General features: G+C 48.7%; 1 protein-coding gene across 1 annotated transcript in view; it reads right to left on the bottom strand.

The window, feature by feature from the left end:
• The window catches only part of DNAI1 (dynein axonemal intermediate chain 1), a 136629-nt gene that overhangs the window by 43901 nt on the left and 72678 nt on the right, over positions 1-20050 (bottom strand). Inside the window, exons 14-18 of the mRNA XM_060280401.2 lie at positions 14350-14439; positions 9489-9576; positions 7612-7691; positions 1491-1639; positions 240-339 (exon numbers count right to left, since the gene is read on the bottom strand). Of these exons, the coding sequence (XP_060136384.1) occupies positions 240-339; positions 1491-1639; positions 7612-7691; positions 9489-9576; positions 14350-14439 (507 nt within the window). The remainder of the gene's footprint in view (positions 1-239; positions 340-1490; positions 1640-7611; positions 7692-9488; positions 9577-14349; positions 14440-20050) is intronic.

Here is a 20050-nt window from a genome sequence, read left to right as displayed (position 1 = left end):
AGGTGGTCAACGGCTTCCTGCCATGTTAATGTTGGCCTGGTACCTGTGGGATGTCCGGAAAGGCTCAGAATATCCATCTTTTCCTTAAGATGCATCAGCTTCACTTCTGAATGGTTGGTTATATGCATGTCAGAAGCCAAACTGGCATTACCCCGACAGGGCCTACGGTCCTGAGACGCCAGCAGGACCCATCAATCCATGCAAGAGATTATTGATAAGCAGGCAGACAATCAGCTTACCTTCCCGTCAGTGGTAACCGCAGCAAAGACGGTGGAGGAATATGGAGCCCAAGCAACATCTCCAACAGCAGAATTGAGGTCGTAGATGAACATGGGAGTCCTGCAAAGGAAAAGACGCTGGATGTCAGGAGATGCCACCTTCTGAGTCAGGGCTGGGCAGAATCCGTTCCGGGGGGCAGAAGCAAGCCAAGAACAGGCCCAGGCAGAGAGGCAGGCAACCACATGAGGAATTTGAGCCAGGCTACTGGTTTAAAGGAAAGGGTTATAGATGGCACAGAGAAAGCAGACAACAAATATTCCAAAAAGGCAGGTTCTGTTCAGTTCCATAGAAGGCAGAAAAGTTTAACCAGTTTGCCCAGAAGGTCTTTTCTTGCTCTCCTTTCGCTTTTAGGGCCATTGAGGCCAGTGGGCAGCTGAATAAGTCCCTCTGGTGTGACCCACTGCAGGGCAGGGATGGAGGTTGGCACCCACATGGGGGCCAAGGAAGGGCATCTTTGGCCAGAGTCTGCCAGGGGCATTTTGCTCCCCCAAGTAGCTGCACTGTATGACCTCAGAGCTGCGCCCCAACAAGGCAGCCCCCCTGCTGTGCATAACTGAGTGTGATCCAGCTGTTTGCTTCAGCCAGCATCCTCCAGAAGGGGTTTGGGGGGGCACCTTTTAGATTAGGGACTGCTTCTCTGGCCTCTCAACCCATCTTGCCCATCCACTCAGGTTACTTCTTGTGCCAGCCTTGCTGCCTCTAGTGACCCATCACCTTTGCAGAAGGAAAGCTGTGGCCATCCCGTAGCTGTGGAGAACAGCCACGGAGAACTCCTGCCCAAGCGGGCATAATTTATTTTCTTTCTTTATTTCATAAACTTTATAAACTGCATCACACACACACACACACACACACACACACACACACACACACACACACACAGCATCTACTACTCTCCCCCCTCCCGCCAAAGCAGTTTGCTAAATTATAAATAAGAAGCATTAACAACAACAATGTAAGACACTGAAAAAATAACCACAGGCTAAAAACAGATTAAAACCTGCATCAACTCTCTGAGCAGGCATGTCAAAACAAAACAAAAAATAGTTTTTCAGCAGGTGCCAGAAAGAGTACAGTGAAGGTGCCTGTTTGACATCAATAGGCAAGGAGTTCCAAAGTTTATCAGCATAGATCACAACTGCCCTCCACCCCCCCACCCCCAGTGCACGGGGATGACGGTAGGGCAAAGCACAGGCTGTGGCTGAACATACTTTATGTTGTGGTCCCAGATCTTCACTGTCCAGTCTGAGCTGCAGGAAATGAAGACCTTGCCGTGGAATGGGTTCCAGCTCACGGCATCGACGGCCATATGGTGGGCATGAAAGATGTCCAGGAATTGCGTCGAGTAGGACTTTGAACACTGCAAAAATACAAGGAGTTGGTGAAATTCTGTTGCTCAGCTCTCTGCATTATCCCCCCCCCCCCCCCGACGAGTTTTCACTTAACACCTGATACCTGCTTTGTCTCCCTTTGGCACACAGCACGGAGCCCTGATCATCATAGTAATTTCCTCACTCTGCTCTCTAATCCTGAATCCGGCCAGTGAAATTGGGCTTAATGGAAGTATTTTTAGAGCTGGGCTGTTTATTAAGCATCCCTTTTCAGCCACATGAAGAATTCCTACTCGCTCCTCAGGAGACGCTGCCATAAGCTAATGTACAGTAATGCAAAGAACCCAGAGTTCAGATTTGGACGCCAGATTCAGATGACTGCAACTTCTGATTCTCATTTAACAGACATGTAGCACAAACAGCATGCTAGATGCTGCACAAGCAACAGGAGTAAGGCCACCATGGACCAGAAAACGCAGACAAGGGAGATGTTGGGGGGGGGGGGAGGCTAATGGCTGTTTCATGAGTAACTGGGTAGAAGAATTGTCAGACCACATTTTCCAGAGGCCTACTGATCATTGGTATTTCCAGAATTTGTTATATTAAGGGGCTTGTAAAATGCCACCCGAAGTCTGGAAGTACTGAAAGGTACCATTCCCAAGAGATATTTCTGCACGTTGCAAAATCATTCCAAGGGCAAAGCACTTTTGGTCCAATTCAGGTCCTATGAAGTTTCTTCTAATTTGGGTCCTATGAAAAGGGATCACTTGGGGCAGCCGGGCTGGGGCTGGGGGGGCACAAGAAGCCATGGTTCCTTCTAGCCCAGGGGTCAGCAAACTTCTTCAGCAGGGGTCAGCAAACTGTCCCTCAGACCATGGGGGGGGGGGGCGGACTAAATTTTTTGAAAAAAAATATGAATGAATTCCTATGCCTCACAAATAAACCAGAGATGCATTTTAAATAAAAGAACACATTCTACTCATGTAAAAACATGCTGATTCCCGGACCGTCCGCAGGCTGGATTTAGAAGGCGATTGGGCCGCATCCAGCCCCTGGGCTTTAGTTTGGAGACCCCTGTTCTAGCCAGTCATGCAATTGATGGCTATCCATTGAGGAAACACAAAGAGGCTCAGTGAGGATCCTGCTCCGAATATTGAATTTTATGGCCTAACTTGGGGGCTTCTAATTTGGCCTTGATCTAGAGCCATCATGGGACGCGGGTGGTGCTGTGGTTTAAACCACTGAGCCTAGGGCTTGCCAATCAGAAGGTCGGCGGTTCAAATCCCCGCAACGGGGTGAGCTCCCGTTGTTCAGTCCCACCTCCTGCCCTCGAAAAGCATGTCAAAGTGCAAGTAGAAAAATAGGTACCGCTCCAGCGGGAAGGTAAACGGTGTTTCCGTGCGCTGCTCTGGTTTGCCAGAAGCGTCTTAGTCATGCTGGCCACATGACCCATAAGCTGTCTGCGGACAAATGCCGGCTACCTTGGCCTATAGAGCGAGATGAGCGCCGCAACCCCAGAGTTGTCCACGACTGGGGTACCTTAACCTTTATCTTAACCAGAGCCATCATAGCTAGTAGCCACCTACTAGAACAAGCCAAGTTCCCCAGAAAGATATAGTCTGGAATCATAGAACAGTAGAGCTGGAAGGGACCCTGAGGCTCATCTAGTCCAGCCCCCTGCAATGCAGTTTCTTTCAACCCTTGCCAATACATTGCTTTGCACAGACTAACAAGCTGGATTTGATTTTAGAATAAGGAAAACCAATTGGATGTGTATTTACTAAGGAGGATTAGACCAGTTCATGGAGGAGGGCTATTAGTGGGTACTAGCCATAATAGCTGTTCTGCCTTCACAGCCGGAGGTAGCAGGACTTCTGAATACCAGCCTTCATGCTCTTACTACTTGCAGCTGTATTTAATGGCGCAAATTTGCTAAAAACGCACACAGAGCATTACTGTATTTTAACAGAGAGCATTGTTCTTCCTAGTTCATATCATAGGCCATCCCACCTCTAAGTCTCACAGAAACAAGCAAACCCTGCAAGATAAAAAAAACAACAACCCCATTTTGCAGAGGCTGAGATGGAGTGAGTTAGCCACAGCCGGACAGCGACTTTAAAGCTTATGTCAGAGTTGAATGAAGACCACTGAGATTAAATTCCGGCATTCTAACTCGGCAAGACCAAATGCAAATCTCTGTTGCACCCTTTCTGAAGGTCACGATCTCCAGTTGGCCAGTTCTGCCTGAAAGCAAAATTATTAATTTCTGACTCGTGGGGTACCCCAGGGCCTTCCAGATAAGCTGCTCTTCCCTGTTAAATTGCATTAGTTCAGGTGACAGATTTGCCTCTTTGGGTCAGCTGGACATTCCAGCATCACTGAAATTTTTATAAATGTTTAAGGTGCAGGAATCTTTCCGAGAGACTGAGCTGCTGGTCCTGCACATAATTATATTGCTGAAAAAGCACCTGCAAAGCAGCAGCCCTCCATCATTGCTAATGATTCCTGAAACCAAAGATCAGTATGTTTCCTCACCAACGCCTTCCTTCCGGCAATCAGACCATGGGCAATTTAACAGAAGGAGGAAGAGGCTGGCTTGCCTGAATGTTTGTTTCTAGTGCAGAAGAGGTTTTATAGGGCTGGAGGGCCAGGAAATATTAACATTCAGATGACTGTTGATGATGGTACTTTCTTGGCAAGAAGGGTTCTCTTAGCCCAAACGACATATGGCAATAAACCTATGAGGTCCTGGCTCAGAGAATGACCAAACCAAAATTATACGGCCAACTCATTAAGGGCAGAACTGCATCTGCTTCCATGGGCAAAGCCAGAATTTTTCTTGGGAGGGGCAGGACTTTTTAAGGGGGGGCAGAATCGATGTGATTGGTCAGTTTGTTAAGTATGTCTATTGTTCTACTTGATGGGGGGGCACCCTTGGCTATGCCCATGCCTGCTTCCAAACCCGTTTGCCAAAGGCACAAGAGCGCCCATGGCAGGAAAGAATGGAAGAGGGGTGATCCTGATTCTCCTGAGAGTTGGGGAGCTCACCTTCCTCCAAGGCTCTCACCTCTAGATCTAATTTGCCCTTTTGATGCCTGGACCACTCTAGAAGATAAAAGGTCCAGCCAAAGTTCTCCTTCACAATGGGCCATTCAACCCTGTGCCAAATCCACCTCTGTGGGGTTTGTTGTGTTTTATTTTAGAGTGACTTGGGACTTCTGAATCGGAGGCTTTCGTGTGTTACTTAGGAGTATGACAAATACTATCCTAGAATTTCCTGGAAGCTAATTGAGGAGGGGATGCAATGGAAAGGCAGGACAAGAGACAGTGGAAGCTGTGGAGGAGAAAGACCCAGAGTGAGGAACACTTCTTCTTGGACTGGGATAGCTTGATAATTTAATGATAATTTAATTTATATGCCACCCGTCTGACTGGGTTGCCCCAGCCTCTCTGGGTGGCTTCCAACAAAATATTAAAACAGAAAAATCTCAAACATTAAAAACCTTTCTGTAAGCATGTGATTATATCACCCCTTTCAGACTGGTTTATGGGAATGTTGGGCAAGAACCTCAGAATTAGGGAGCTTACATACAACTGTCTCCCATTAAGGCTTCAAGGCTGGTGTCACAAGGTAATTGGGTGGAAGAGTTGAACACCTATGGTCTAAGTCCCCATCAAACCTGGATTGGTGGGAGCTCTCAGCAGCCAGCCAGCCAAGGTCAGTGTCTATTTGGGCTTTTGACAGCATCCTGTTCCTTTGCTCAGCCTACTGAGATTTAAGTGTAAGCCTTTATGTTCATTAGCTGGATAAGTTAGTGTTTGTTGCTTTCTTACCTTCTGAGCTATTTTAATCTGTGCAGTTATTTGGAGTTTTTCCTCTCTCGTTTTTGTAAAATCTGTGTATGATTTTATGAAATTGGGTCTGGTCTGAGCTCCTGAACCCTTTAATTTTGACCACGTTTTCCACAGCAAGGGGCACCCACCACACAAAGCAGATGTCTCAGCATTGGTAGCCTCACAGCTGGATTACTGCAATGCACTCTACGTGGGGCTACCCTTGGGGTTAGTTGGAGGTGGCAGCTGATGCAGAACAAGGCAGCTAGATGCTTGTAGGACAGTGGTGGTGGCAAGCAACCAGTAGCATATGGACCGGACCCTCTGCTTGCTGCGCTTTCACTAGCTGCCAGTCTCCTACTGGGCCAAGTTGTATTAACATCAAAAGCCCTATACAGCTCAGAACCAGGTTACTTGAGAGACCGCCTTATCCCTTATACACCCAAAGATCCTTGCGGCTGGAGGTTATGTCCCTCCTGCAAATATCTCGGAAGCCTGCTCTGCAGAAACTTGGAGCAGGGCTTTGGGTGTGGCTGCCCCTCTTCTAGGGAACAGCATTCCTGTGGAGTTATGGCAGGAAACAGTGGGATACATTTTTGTGCCCAGCTGGATAAACTTGTCCTTTCCGGGAGTGGCTATTTTATATTGTTTTAGTTTAGTTTTCGTCCTCTTGGCTGGGGAGTTTTCAACTGTTTTTTGCTGTTTCTATTGTATATCAAGGGACCCAGGTGGCGCTGTGGTTAAACCACTGAGCCTAGGGCTTGCTGATCAGAAGGTCAGTGGTTTGAATCCCTGTGACGGGGTGAGCTCCCGTTGCTTGGTCCCAGCTCCTGCCAACCTAGCAGTTCCTTCTGTGCCAGCTCTAAAAATGCCTGCTGAAACGGTTTCTGTTCTGCCAGGCCTAGGAGGGCAATTAAGAGTAAACTCTTCCGCAGTGATTAACTAATGCCTGTTGTTTAATTTTGTAATGGTTTTATTGTATGGGTTTTTGTTTTTCTTGGGATGCAGGTGGCGCTGTGGATTAAACCACAGAGCCTAGGGCTTGCTGATCAGAAGGTCAGTGGTTCGAATCCCTGCAACAGGGTGAGCTCCTGTTGTTCAGTCCCAGCTCCTGCCAACCTAGCAGTTAGAAAGCACATCAAAGTGCAGAATCGATAAATAGGTACCGCTCTGGCGGGAAGGTAAATGGCGTTTCCATGTGCTGCTCTGGTTCGCCAGAAGCGGCTTTGTCATGCTGGCCACATGACCTGGAAGCTGTACGCCGGCTCCCTCGGCCAATAATGCGAGATGAGCGCGCAACCCCAGAGTCGGTCACGGCTGGACCTAATGGTCAGGAGTCCCTTTACCTTTTATTGTACCTCACCTTGAGATGATTGCATAGAAGGCAATTAATAGATTAAGGAGAAGGAGAGTTTCCACAAGACTTCTGTGCGCAAAGTTGATGCCCTTAGTTTCTTTTCCTCAAATCCCTGCTCCCAACCCCCATCGAGAGGGGTTTTTTTTGCCTGGCAGATTCATAAACAGGGCATGCACGCAGAGTACGTGGCAGCCGTTTAGGGCAGCACGTCTGCATTAATGCAGAAACATTTTATCTGCAGAAAAGGGCAGCAGATAGGGGCTGGTTGTGTAATTAAGATAATCCTTGGCTTCCGAAATGCTATTAACAGAGCTACTCTCTGAAATTTGCCATAATTGTTCTGCAGCCAAAAATTAGTGCATTATTGGGCTGATTGTCGGAAGGCGTTAATGGCAACAGCATTCTCTTCCAATAGCCATTTAACAAACAAGCTCTACAGGCAGCATGGCTGGGCTTGCTACTCCTCGTTCTTGTGCAGTCTTAAAAAGCTGGATTTTTTTATTTGCACGGCAGGGAGTTGGGCAAGGCCAATTTCATTTCCTTCCCTGGCCCAAAGTCCTTCCTGGCCCAAAGTGTCGCTCACAGTCTGGTTCTCCTCGAGGGAGGAAATTCCTCCTCAAACTCAGTCAGTGCAATCTGTTCACTTGCTTTACTTAAACATCCCATCTTGAGAGGATTTTGGCAAACGTCATGCAGGCTTCGTCGCATGCAGACACAGAAGCCTTTCAGAGCATATTTTGGGACTGGAAATGCCAGGCATCATTCTGCAGAAACAGGAGGAGCAACAGCTTGCAGAGGGAAGGGCCTTACTTTGTAGATTTTGCCTTCTTCTGTACCCACAAGGAACAAATAATCAATCTTCTTGTGAAAGTCAAATGAAGTCCCGCAGCCTGTTTGGAAGGAGAGAGGGGTATAAATAAGAAATAAAAAGTTTGTCATGGAACTCTGTCAGGGCTCCATTTCCCCTGGGAGGCTCTAGCTATTCAACCTGTTGTTTAACAAGAGCAATAGCTCCAGATTCACCAGCCGTTTAACTGGGGCAGGGAACAATCACAGCTCCCTTTGGCCGATCTGATGCAGGGGTTATATGGGAATTCTGAAAAAGAGAAACAAAGGGACTGCAATTTTCGGCCCAGGAAGAAAACATGGTCCTTTTTATCTAGCTGTGCTGAAAAGAGAGGCTTTCATACAACTGGCCCGTGGGGATGGGGGACCCTGCCAGTTAGCTTCCTCAGTCTCAGTGTTGCCCCTAGTACAGTGGTACCTCGACTTAGACGCACAACTCGACAACTGAATTTTTCGACTTACAAATGGGGATCATGGCTGCACACTTACGAATGTCTCAACATCTGAAAAAACCCCGTGGCGGTTTTAGATGGGGATTTTTCGACTTACGCCTTTTTAGATAGGGTTGCTTCGACTTATGAATTTTTCCGTTTTCAATGCATTCCTATGGGAAATCGCGTTTCCAATGGCGTTTTTCGACTTATGAATTTTTCGACTTACGAAGGTGCCTTTAGAACGGATTAAATTTGTAAGTCGAGGCACCACTGTAGTTGCAATTGGAGATTCTGGCCACCCCATCTCCTGCTGGTCTCTCTGACCAGCCCCAATAGGCATCAACGGAAGCCACTGCTGGCAGAAACTCAACGTGGGGCAGCTTCTTCTCTGTAGGCCTACAGTCCTTCTTATCAAATGAGGTGGCTTTGCCTTCTCATATGATCACTGTGGAGTTGGGAGGGACCCCAATGGACATCTAGTCCAACCCTCGCTGTCCCATATGGGGATCGAACCTGCAACCTAGGTGTTATCAGCACCAGGCTCTAACCAACTGAGCTATCCAGGGTACGAGATGGCTGTCACGTCCCCTATTCATCTTCTCCCGGATAAGCAGACTTGGCTCCCTCAACTGTTCCTCATAAGACTTGGTTTCCAGACAGGGGCATACCCAGGATCAAAATTAGGGGGGCAAGGGGCGGGGCCAAGGCACGGGAGGGGAGGGGCCACAGTGGGGCAAGGCAAGTCATGGTCATTCAGGGGCGAGGGGGCGCCAGGATCAGCCCGAAAATGGGCTGCTCCGACCCCCTCCTCCCCCTCCACAATCGGCAGGGCCGAGGGGGCGCCTCCTCCCCCTCCGTGATCGCCGGCTAGAAGGCTAGACGTCTCCCTTCTCCCTGGCTGGTTGTGGGGTGGGTGGAGGGAAAGCCAGCCAAACGCTTTGCCCGCCCCACAGCCAGCCGGGGAGAAGGGAGACGTCCCTTCTAGCAGGCTGGCTGTGAGGTGGGCGGAGGGAAAGCCCCAGAGCCGCGCACAGCGTTTGGCCAACTTCCCCTCTGCCCACCCCACCACAGCCAGCCAGGGAGAAGGGAGACGTTCCTTCTAGCAGGCTGGCTGTGAGGTGGGCGGAGGGAAAACCCCAGAGCCGCGCACAGCGTTTGGCTGGCTTTCCCTCCTCCCGCCCCACAGCCAGCCAGGGAGAAGGGAGACCTAAAAGAAAAGGAGTGGCACCGGGTGGCGGCGGTCAGCGGGGCAGGCTGGCCCGCGGCCCTGCTTCTAGGGGGGGCAACTGCCCCCCTGCTCCCCCTGCCTACGCCCATGTAAGTAAGCTTGCCCGGGACTCCAGCCCTCGGTGCCAGCATCAAACGGGGTCTTTGGGGGGCGGAGGGAGGAGAGATTTCAGCCCGTACCAAAAGTCTGCAGCTGCAGGCCCTCTGGCCCTTCCACGGTGGTCCCTTCCACCAGAAGCTTGATGACGTCTGTATGAACCAGCTCGTTCTGTTGGGGAAAGGAGAAAGAGATCAGAACAATTGCCGGCACTTGTGTCCTCGCAACAATGAGGCACTGCTTTGAAACAGAACACTTTGTCAAGGGGGTTTGAAAGAAAAGAAAAGAGAGAGAGACAGAGAGCAATCAAACTGCTGAATGTTTCATGGCGGTGGCCGGCAGTTTGTGGGAGCTGAGTCTTAATGAGATGTTTGCCAGTCCAGCGTGTGCCCCCTTGCATCCTATTATGAGCACATCTGGGCTGTTCCCTGAGATCAATCCAAGGGCAGTTCCATACCCATCAGAAAAGCTTTTCCTCTTGCACAGAAACATGATGGGGATGGGGTGGGGTTTTCCAGATGTGTCCAGTAGGGACGCTCAGACTGAGCATAAGGCAAGACAAAGAAAAGATTAGAGTTCTTTCCATTTGCCTTCAGGAACACAGAGTCACAGGATCATAGAATTGGAGAGTTGAAAAGGACCCCGGGGGTCATCTAGTCCAACCCGCTGCAATGCAGAAATCTCAGCTAACAGAGGCTTGAATTCCCACTAGCTCTCCACAAATAGAAGAACTCCTTCCATTCATGGAGGGAACTGGGATACAAGAAGAGGTTTCCCCTTGAGGACAGGGGTGGGGCAGCATATTAGTTGTTATTTTTGCTGGTGTCTCCTTCTTTGTGCAGCCCCCTGTACCACCTCCTCATTCTGTTCCAGGGGCCCCAATCCTCTGGAGCAGATGTTTATGGAGTACAGGGCCCCCAGGGGGAAGGAGAGATGGACGAAAATGCTGCCAGCGAACTTCCAAAGGCAGGAGCACCCAGCTAGTAAAACTCTGCTCACGGGGCACTTCCACCAGTGAAACCTTGAATATAAGAAAATCCTTCTAGATAAGGGCAATGGCCCATTCAGCCCAGCATCCCGTTCTCACAGTGGCCAACCAGATGCCCCAATGAGAAACCCGCCAGCAAAGCCCTCCTGCACTCTCCAGCAACTGGTATTCTGAAGCATTGATGCTGCCTCCAACTGTGGAGGAGGGGAACAGCCATTATGGCTAGTAGCCACCCACTAATTCTAGCCAAATTCCCCAGAAAGATATAGCTTAAAATCATAGAATTGAAGATACAGGTAGGTAGCTGTGTTGGTCTGCCGTAGTGCTATTGCAAGGAATTTTTTTATTTTGTATAGATTTGTAGAGTTGTATTACAACGACCAACATGGCTACGGTTCTGGTTTTGATTTCAGAATAAAGAAAACCAATCTCACATGCATTTCCTAAAGAGGATTAGATATTGTGAGGGAGAGCAGCTACAGACAGCCTCCTCCCATCCTAAGCACGAGTTCATCTCCCAGCGGCAGTGGGAGCGGGGAGGGGGATGTCTCAAGCGGGGAATCAGGAAGTAGAGAGCACAGCTCAGGCAGGGTAGCAGAGCCACTGCTCCGCTCAGGAGGGGAAGTGGGAAGCAGGGAAGGCGCGACCAGAAGACCGCTCCCGCCGACCCCGGAATTGTGCAAAAAGCGACGGGGGCGGAGATTCAATGTTCCCAGGCTTCTTTGTTGGAGGAAAACACGGGAATCTCCATTCGGAGGTTCTGACCCACACTGACAACATGTACATAGTACTGACTCTGCACTGTAAATAGTTTGCACTGAATAAAAGCATGAAAAGGCAACGTCGTGAGGAGTCTTTACTCTAGAGTAGCCGCTACCGCGCCTGTGACAGATATGTTCATGGAGAAGGAGAGGGCTATCAAAGGCTACTAGCCAGGATGACTCTGCTCTGCCTCCACAGTCAGAGGCAGCAATGCTTCTGAATAATAGTTGCTGGAAACCTCAGGAGGGGAGAGGGCTCTTGTGCTCAACTCCTGCTCTCTCTTCCTCTTCTAAAGCCATCTAGGTTGGTGGCCATCACTGCCTCCTGTGGAAGTGAGTTCCAAAGTTTAACCATGTGCTGTGTGCAGAAGGACTTCCTTTTATGCATGGGTAGGCAAACTAAGGCCCGGCGGCCGGGGCTGGCCCAATCACCTTCTAAATCCAGCCCGTGGACGGTCTAGGAATCAGCGTGTTTTTACATGAGTAGAATGTGTCCTTTTTATTTAAAACACATCTCTGGGTTATTTGTGGGGCCTGCCTGTTGCTTTTACATGAGTAGGGTGTGTGCTTCTATTTAAAATGCATCTCTGGGTTATTTGTGGGGCATAGGAATTCATTCTTTATTTTTTCTTTCCAAAATATAGTCCGGCCCCCAACAAGGTCTGAGGGACAGTGGACCGGCCCCCTGCTGAAAAGGTTTGCTGACCCCTGTTTTTATGTGTCCCGAATCTTCCCACATTCAGCTTTGCTGGATGTCCACCTTAGTTAGGGTACCAGCCACAATTTGGAAGGCACAGCCTTTTTTAGCCGACAAAGGTTTCACTGTTAATAGAAATAATACACAAAATAGACATCAACGTTTAAGGGCTAGATTTCACTTCCTCCTAGAGAGGTGTGCTACAATTGGAAAAATCAATGCCTGAGCAGCCCTTTCAACTCCTGAATTGCTGCTTTAGCCTATTGTGCTTTGAAAGTTCCCCCCTTTCTTTTTTTAAAAAAATGGAGTGAATGGGTGAATGGGGGAAAGTAGCTTAACATCCTTAGTCTGTACCCCACGAGAAACTCTCAACAAAGCATTGCCAAAGAGCTGAGATGTCTCACCTCAGGAATAAAGCCAAAAAAGGTGCCTGTGTCTCTATTTTTGGAATCTGTTTCAAGAACCTGAATGCCTTTGCACAATGGAGACGTGGAAAGAAGATGAGGCTTTTCACTGAAACCAGAGACCACAGCATTAGTCAAGGAGTGCGGCAGGAGAGTCAAGTGAAAGGTTTGCCACCCAGATCTACTAAGGTGGTGTGTGGCCTTTTGTAAAGAGAGCAATTGGAGGCAGTAGTGACTCTTTGAATACCAGTTGTTGGAAGCCACAAGAGGGAAGAGTGTACCTGCGCTTGGGTCCTGCTTCTCCCATTTGGGGCAGCTGCTTGGCCACCATGAGAACAGAATACTGGTCTCCTCTTTTGTTCTTATGAGCACAGCTACCGGTAGCACTGCAACTGACTCCCTAAAGTTTGGGGCAGCCACATTGAACACCTGAATAGTCCTGCATCTGGGGTCACCGGCTGTTCCTACTAAGGCTCACAAGGGAGTAGACTCAAGATTCAATGAACAAGCAAGGAGCTGGATGCCAGTTTGTTTCCAGGCCCATTTCAAGGGGCTCGCAGCAGAGTTTGAAGGCCAGAACAACTTAGGTCCCAAATATCTGAAAGACCACTTATTGTCCTACAGAACATCTCAGGTATTAAGATCAGCAGGGTGATAGGCCCTCTTGTTAGGTCCGCCGTCCTCAGAATTGTTGGGAATGGGAGACCAGGCGAGGGGAGTCTCAGTGGCAGCCCCCAAATTGTGAAACTCCCTACCCACAGAGGTGCATCTGACATCTTCACTGTATAGCTTTCATCAGTATAAATAAATAAATAAATATATAAATAAATATATAAATAAATAAATAAATAAATAAAGCTATAGTTATACTCCGCCCATCTGGCAGGGTTTCCCCAGCCACTCTGGGCACCTGCCAGCAGAATAGTAAAAACATGATAAAACATCAGGCATTAAAAAATTCCCTAAAGAAGGCTGCCTTCAGATGTCTTCTAAAACTCAGGTGGTTGTTTTTTCCCTTGACATCCTGAAGATGAACCTCTTTGCACACAAACCTGGCTTTTTCAGTTACAATATTTTGTATTTATACTCTTCTTTACTGGCTGGAATGGATTGACTTGCTTTTATAATTGTAACTCTTTAATTTCTTTGTATAACATTCTTTGTATAACTGAAGGAGCGTCTCCACCTCCAGCGTTCTGCCCGGACACTGAGGCCCAGTGCCGAGGGCCTTCTGGTGGTTCCCTCGCTGCGAGAAGCCAAGTTACAGGGAACCAGACAGAGGGCCTTCTCGGTGGTGGCACCCGCCCTGTGGAACGCCCTCCCACCAGATATCAAAGAGAAAACAACTACAAGACTTTAAGAGGACATCTGAAGGCAGCCCTGTTTACGGAAGCTTTTAATGTTTAATAAATTATTGTATTTTAATACTTCTGTTGGAAGCCGCCCAGGGTGGCTGGGGAAACCCAGCCAAATGGGCAGGGTATAAATAATAAATTATTATTAAAATTATTATTATGAATACAATACTGTTGTAGCCACCCCGGGACCTGATGGTTAAACGCAAGGAAGGAAGGAAGGAAGGAAGGAAGGAAGGAAGGAAGGAAGGAAGGAAGGAAGGAAGGAAGGAAGGAAGGAAGGACAATAATAATACTTGTGGCCCAGCCAAAAATATGGAAGCTGAGTGGGGCTTGAGCTACACATGGCTATTCAGCAGCTGATGAGAGTGGAAGAATTAAAGAGCTCTTAGCAGTGCATAATCCAACAGGCCAGGATCTCACCACAGCTACCGGATAAATCCTTAAAGGGGGCAGGGACTGGTTCAGTGCCTTAATGTTCTCAATTTTGTCAACTCCTCTTGTTTTGGTTTTTTAATAGGTATGTGCAATGGACACGACTAAACAACTAAACAGCAACAACAAATGTGCAATTAGGAATGGTGACCCCTAATGCGGGAAAGACCAAGCCCCTTCTTTCATAACAGCAGCATCCCCAAACACCACACACAGTGGGATATTAAACAGGGGCAGGAATGATAGGTTGACACCATGCTATGCCTCAATGCACAAGACCAGCAAAGCGGCAGGAAGGGCTTGCCTTAACCAGAGTCCAGGACACAATGCGCCCATCGGAAGAGACGGAGAAGAAGTTCAAGTTGTTGTCCATGTCATCTTTCTGCCACTTGACCTGGGAAAGAGAAACACAAAGATTTTCCAGCAAATGAGGGTCAGTTGAAAAGGTTTTATTTGGAACTAGCTGGCCCTGCGCGCGTTGCTGTGCGTTAGTCTGTGAAATAGAGGGTAATAGCCCCCCTTCAGATACCCCTGAGCCTCAGAGTACCCCTGAGTCGAGGCGAGACACTGTGGAGAGGGCAGGTTTCATCCCTGTGTCTCCCCCACCCTGTTATGACCCATTATGTATCCCTGCCCTCTATTCGTCCCCCCCCTCCCTCCTCTTGGCCTAGTCTGGAAAGCGGCCTAGTCTGTCTGATAATGGCCGCCTTGGTGGTTTCAGATGCTTGGTTGATGATGTCATTTGGTTTGTTGGTGTGGCTTAGATTTCACAGGAAGGGAGGGGGTGGAGGAGGGTACTACGCCATTTGAGGGCGCTGTTTGACTTGGTGGAAAACCAGGTCTACACCTGCCCAGGTGTGTGATTTGAGGGATTTTTGCCCCCAACAACGCTCGGGGAGTGGCCTGGATCGTTGTGTCCAAATTTCAGGACGATCGGTCAAGCGGTTACGGAGAAAAGTGGAACCTGGATTTTCACGATTTTTACATTTTTATATATATAGATTTACCAAAAGATGCTAAACTCTGTTCTCTCTCCATTCATCCAGTTAATCCACAGTCCAATTGCTGCCACCCCCACCCCCCAGAGAAGTCACCTTGGTTTGCCTTTCTGCTTAGACAGACTTATTCTGCTAGGCTGGTTGGGTGCAGGGTGAGTCCAACACTCCATTTAGAAGTAATTTGTGCAAGAAAAAACTTGGTGGATCATGCCACCAAGAGCCGCCACAGAGCTTGGGTTTCTCACACCAGTTTGCAAACTTCCTTGTGGGAAAATGGATTATGTTTTCTCCGTTTAAGAAAACTTTATACATTATGTAGATCAAGGCAGTAGTCTAAGGGATGCAACCATGTACTCATTTACCTGGCAGCAAGTCCTCCAAAATGCTAGTTTTCTCCCTCCTTATGTCTAAAGTGGGGCAGACAAGAAGTTACTGCCTCATTTTGCATAACTCTTTGGCTGCTCCTGCAAGGGGAACAGAAATCCACTCTGCATTTTAACCACCCATGTAGAAACGCAGAGAGATTTGCCTTTCGAATTTTGACAGTTCAGAAGAGGGCAGTTGGAGGAGGATAAACGCGTGGAGGTCTGTAAGATAAATCTCAGCTTGAATCAAATGCCTCATAATTGATCCAATTTCCAGATGTGGAAATTCAATCAGGCAGCAGAATAAAAGATGGCCCGGCTTGCAAACTGACTGCCTGGGCCTCCCGATGCATCTATCAGCCAGGCCAGCCATTTCCCAATAACATCCTGCGCTGCGTGAAGGTGGCATTTGTCTCTGTCGAAGCCGTTCCATAGATATAGATCCCTGTTAGCATTGCCTAATGTAAATGAGCGCCATCAGCCAAGAGCCTAGTGCATACTTCTTGTGTGACAATTTATTCATACCGTATCAGCTCTCCCCCAAAATATAACCTCAGGCTGAAGGGTGGATTTCTGAGTGCCAGGCTCCACTCTCCACTGATTCTACTCTTAAAGCAGTGGTTGGATGCCAAGGACCCATGACCCCGATGCAATGAAATAAACAGACAGGACAAAGAGTATATCTTGGGTCAAATAGGCCACAACTTTATTGATTACAAATGTGAAAGGTTTGGAATAGGCACTGGCTACACCGTTTGAACTCCAGCCTGCCTGCTGGGAGTGTTTCTAGGGCCAACCCAACTCTGGGGTGATACTATAAAGGTAAAGGGCCCCCTGACCATCAGGTCCAGTCGTGTCCGACTCTGGGGTTGCGGCGCTCATCTTGCTCTATAGGCCGAGGGAGCCGGCGTTTGTCCGCAGACAGCTTCCGGGTCATGTGGCCAGCATGACAAAGCTGCTTCTGGCGAACCAGAGCAGCGCACAGAAACGCCGTTTACCTTCCCGCCGGAGCGGTACCTATTTATCTACTTGCACTTTGACATGCTTTCAAACTGCTAGGTTGGCAGGAGCTGGGACAGAGCAACGGGAGCTCACCCCATTGCAGGGATTCGAACCGCCGACCTTCTGATCAGCAAGCCCTAGGCTCTGTGGTTTAACCCACAGCGGCACCTGGGTCCCATCTGGGGTGATACTATGACCTACATCAAATAGGGGCACCACCTGGCGGGGTCCACATTTGAGTTTTATGGCCTGGCTGACAGACGGCAGCCACTCTTCCCGGACCCCTTTAACAGGATACCCTTTTCCCACGGAGGGGCGGTTGGACTTCAACTCACACCAGCCCCAGCTGATCTCTGGGTACAGCAGAGGTCCAGCTCGTGGCAGGGAGCCATCCAGGAGACAGCTGTCAAGCCTGTGTGATGTATCTGAAATGTCTTAATCATGGCTCTGGTCTAGAAGAGGGGCAGTCAATGTGGTGCCTTGGAAATGCGGCCCATTTTAAGGCATTGATGCTAACCGATAAAGCTGCAAATCACTTGAGATCAGTGCGTCTGTCAGAGCATCGCTGCCCTTACCAGCCTGCCCAAACCTGAAAGTCAGCTGGGGGGGGGTCGGAAGGGGTGGTGGTGACCAACCCCACCCATTAGTAGGATTCCTTTCTCTTGGAGACACAGGTGGCTATGCCCATAATGAGCTTCTGTCGCTTACTCCGAATGTAGGTGTAAGGGGAAGAGAATATAGGGACCCTCTTCCCCTCATCAGAAGCAGCCCCTCCCCAAGCAGCGATAACAGCGAGGATGCTCAGGAGTCTAGTCAGGAAGTGGAGAGAGAGGGCCGGGGCTCTCTCAGCACGGGAGAGCCCCTGCGACACAGGAGGGAGGAAGAGACAGAGGGGGAAAGGGGGGAGAAGGAAAACATGGAGCGTAGACCCTTTCCTCCGATTCCGGAATTACGCAAGAGAAGGAGGGGAAAGAGATTTGCCGTCCCAAGACTTATGCTGGAGGCAGTCCAGGGGCGGTCCAGTGCCAGATTCTGCGTCGGACTAAGCAGACATGTTGTACATACCCAGCTCACTGTAAATAGACTGCACTAAATAAAAACTGCTAAAAGACAAGCATGCAGAGCGTCGTTACTCTAGAGTAGCCGCAACAATCCCGTGACAGTAGGGTTACCAGATGTCCCCATTTCCCGGGGACAGTCCCCAGATTTGCAAATAAGTCCCTGGACAAATCCCATCCCCGGAATGTCCCTGGATTTCATCTAATGTCACCGGGAAACGTAGCAGTGGCCGTCTCAGCAGCCTGGAGCAGTTGGCTCTGGCTGGCTTCAGGAGCTGCTCGGAAGTCCCCATATGATGGTGGCGCAGGGCCTCTAAGATGCAGCTTCCGGGCTGCCTCCACCTTCCCTGACCCCAGCAACGAAGCTGCGAAGGGAGGCTTTGTGCTGCCTATCGGAACAGCTTCCCAATTCCTATTTGCGTGCAAGCAGGAGCAGGTGGGAATCTCTCAATGGTGAAGGGAGGCTTCACGCAGCCTATCAGAGCCTGCGTGCAAGCAGAAGGGGGCAGGGATCTCTCAGTTAGGCAATGGGAAGCCTCCTTTCCCAGCTGAGGGATCCCCGTCCCCTCCTGCTTGCACGCAAGTAGGAATGGGATTGGGGCTGCTCTGATGGGAAGGGAGGTATCCTGCTGCCCGAGCCTCGCTGCTGCCACTGCTCTCGGCCCTCCTTCTCCGCCTTCCATGCCTGACACACCTGCACCGCTTCCCCACCACCACCACCGAAGAACCAACAACTTGGGCTGCCCAGACTCATGGAGAAAGGAGATAGAAGCCTTAGAGGAAGAGGAAACATGGTGTTTGAGGTCAAGGTGGCGGCCGCCCCTCTGCCACCACCATCACTGCAGCATCAACGTCCCAAACGTGTTTGTTTGTTTGTTGTGTCCCCAGATTCATTGAAAAAAAATCTGGTAACCTTATCCTAATGTAGCTGTTCATCCCGGCTGATGGTGGATTGGAAGACATTCCCCACAACAGCCCTGTGAAGCAGGTTTGGCTGAGAGCGAGTGACAGGCTCAAGGTCACCCAGCGAGCTTCATGGCCCTCCCGCATTTTCCCAATGAAAATAGGGACACCCTAAGGAAAAGCAGGGCATTCTGGGATCAAACCAGAAACCGGGACGGCTTCTGTAAGTGTCCCTGGAAAATAGGGACACTTGGAGGGTCTGCAAATGGGGACTTGTCCTCCCATGTCCTCATCTGACACTCTAACCACTATGCCACACTTTCTCTCAGATATTTAATGCACTTAATGCATTTGCTGTACTGGCGGCACTTGGAGAAGGGCCTAAAGATTTGAAGGCGCAGACAGAATGTGCATTTCTACCTAGCAAATATAAATCAGAGCACAAGCTCTAAAAAATAAACAAATTGGGGGATGTGGCTAAAGGTGGGAGGCGGTGGTGCTAACTGGTTGAGGTAAAGGAGGAAGGGGCAGAGCTAAGAAAAAACCAGGGTTTCCTTAGTCGTGATTCCTGCATTGCAGGGGCTGGACTAGATGACCCTATGTTTTCTGCCCCACAGAGAACCCTGCAGGCAAATTTGGATAGGGAGATCTAGGGATTGCCATGTTGCTAGTGGGCAACCATCTTTCTCTGCTCAAGGATGGGAAAATGCCAGTACGTAAATCCTCTTTTCAAGGAGTAGCATGCATTGGCATGCAATATTGCACAATATTGGCCCATTTAGAGGAGACATGATATGTGGGGGCTTCCGCCTCCCATTGAAATGCACATGGGCAAGCAATCCCATCCTACGATGTCATTTCCCTACAAAGAGCTGGCATTATCACCCTCTTTATCTTCTGATAAGCGGCAGAACTCAAACATTTGCATTTAAAAGGAAGCCCTGATAGCTTTTTTAATAAAAAAAAATAACACTGGAGAGATCTTGGGTTTTCTTTTTAATATAAACCAAAGCTATTTATTGGTATCATTCCATCAAGCCTTATTCACAGCCCCAAGTCCTATTTATTTCTCAAAAGGAATCCATTGAAGTCTAATCTGTTGCCATGAATGAAACAGTCACAGCATGGTTACACTTGAGAGAAGACAAGCCAGGGTAGGAAAAGCTAGATTTGGAAGAGGAAGAAGGAGAGTTCATTTTTGAAAAAGAAGCTGTGAACAAGCTTTCTTGGTGGCTCTGGCACATATTGTGCTGCAGGTCCAAACTTTGGGATGGGATGGATTCGGAAAAGTTGTGGGGGTCCTTGAGATCTACCTAGCCAAAGATTCATATTGCTGGGTGGAATTGCATCTCAGATGTGTTGGCACTTGACTTTGGAATGCCCTCAGTAAAGAGGTCTGACTAGTACCCGCATTTATAAACTTTTCAACATCAGTTAAACACATTTTTTACTTATTTCCCCGGGGCATTTTAAATGGTTATATTACAGTAATTTGTTTCATTGGTTCCCCTCCTTCTCAGTTTTGTTGTTTGGATTCAAGTTGTTTTTAGAGTATTGTATGTGAACAATTAATGCCTGTTGCACACAGCTGTAGAATTGATTTGGATGGAGGAGAATGTATAAATATTTTGAATAAATAAAATAACGGAGACATTTGTAACCAGTGAACAAAAAGATGA

Source organism: Zootoca vivipara, chromosome 10 (genome assembly GCF_965207765.1).
Source record: "Zootoca vivipara chromosome 10, rZooViv2.hap1.1, whole genome shotgun sequence".
NCBI classification, from domain to species: Eukaryota; Metazoa; Chordata; class Lepidosauria; order Squamata; family Lacertidae; genus Zootoca; species Zootoca vivipara.
The sequence above is the reverse complement of the archived record's forward strand: the minus strand, read 5'-3'. Positions and strand labels throughout refer to the sequence as shown.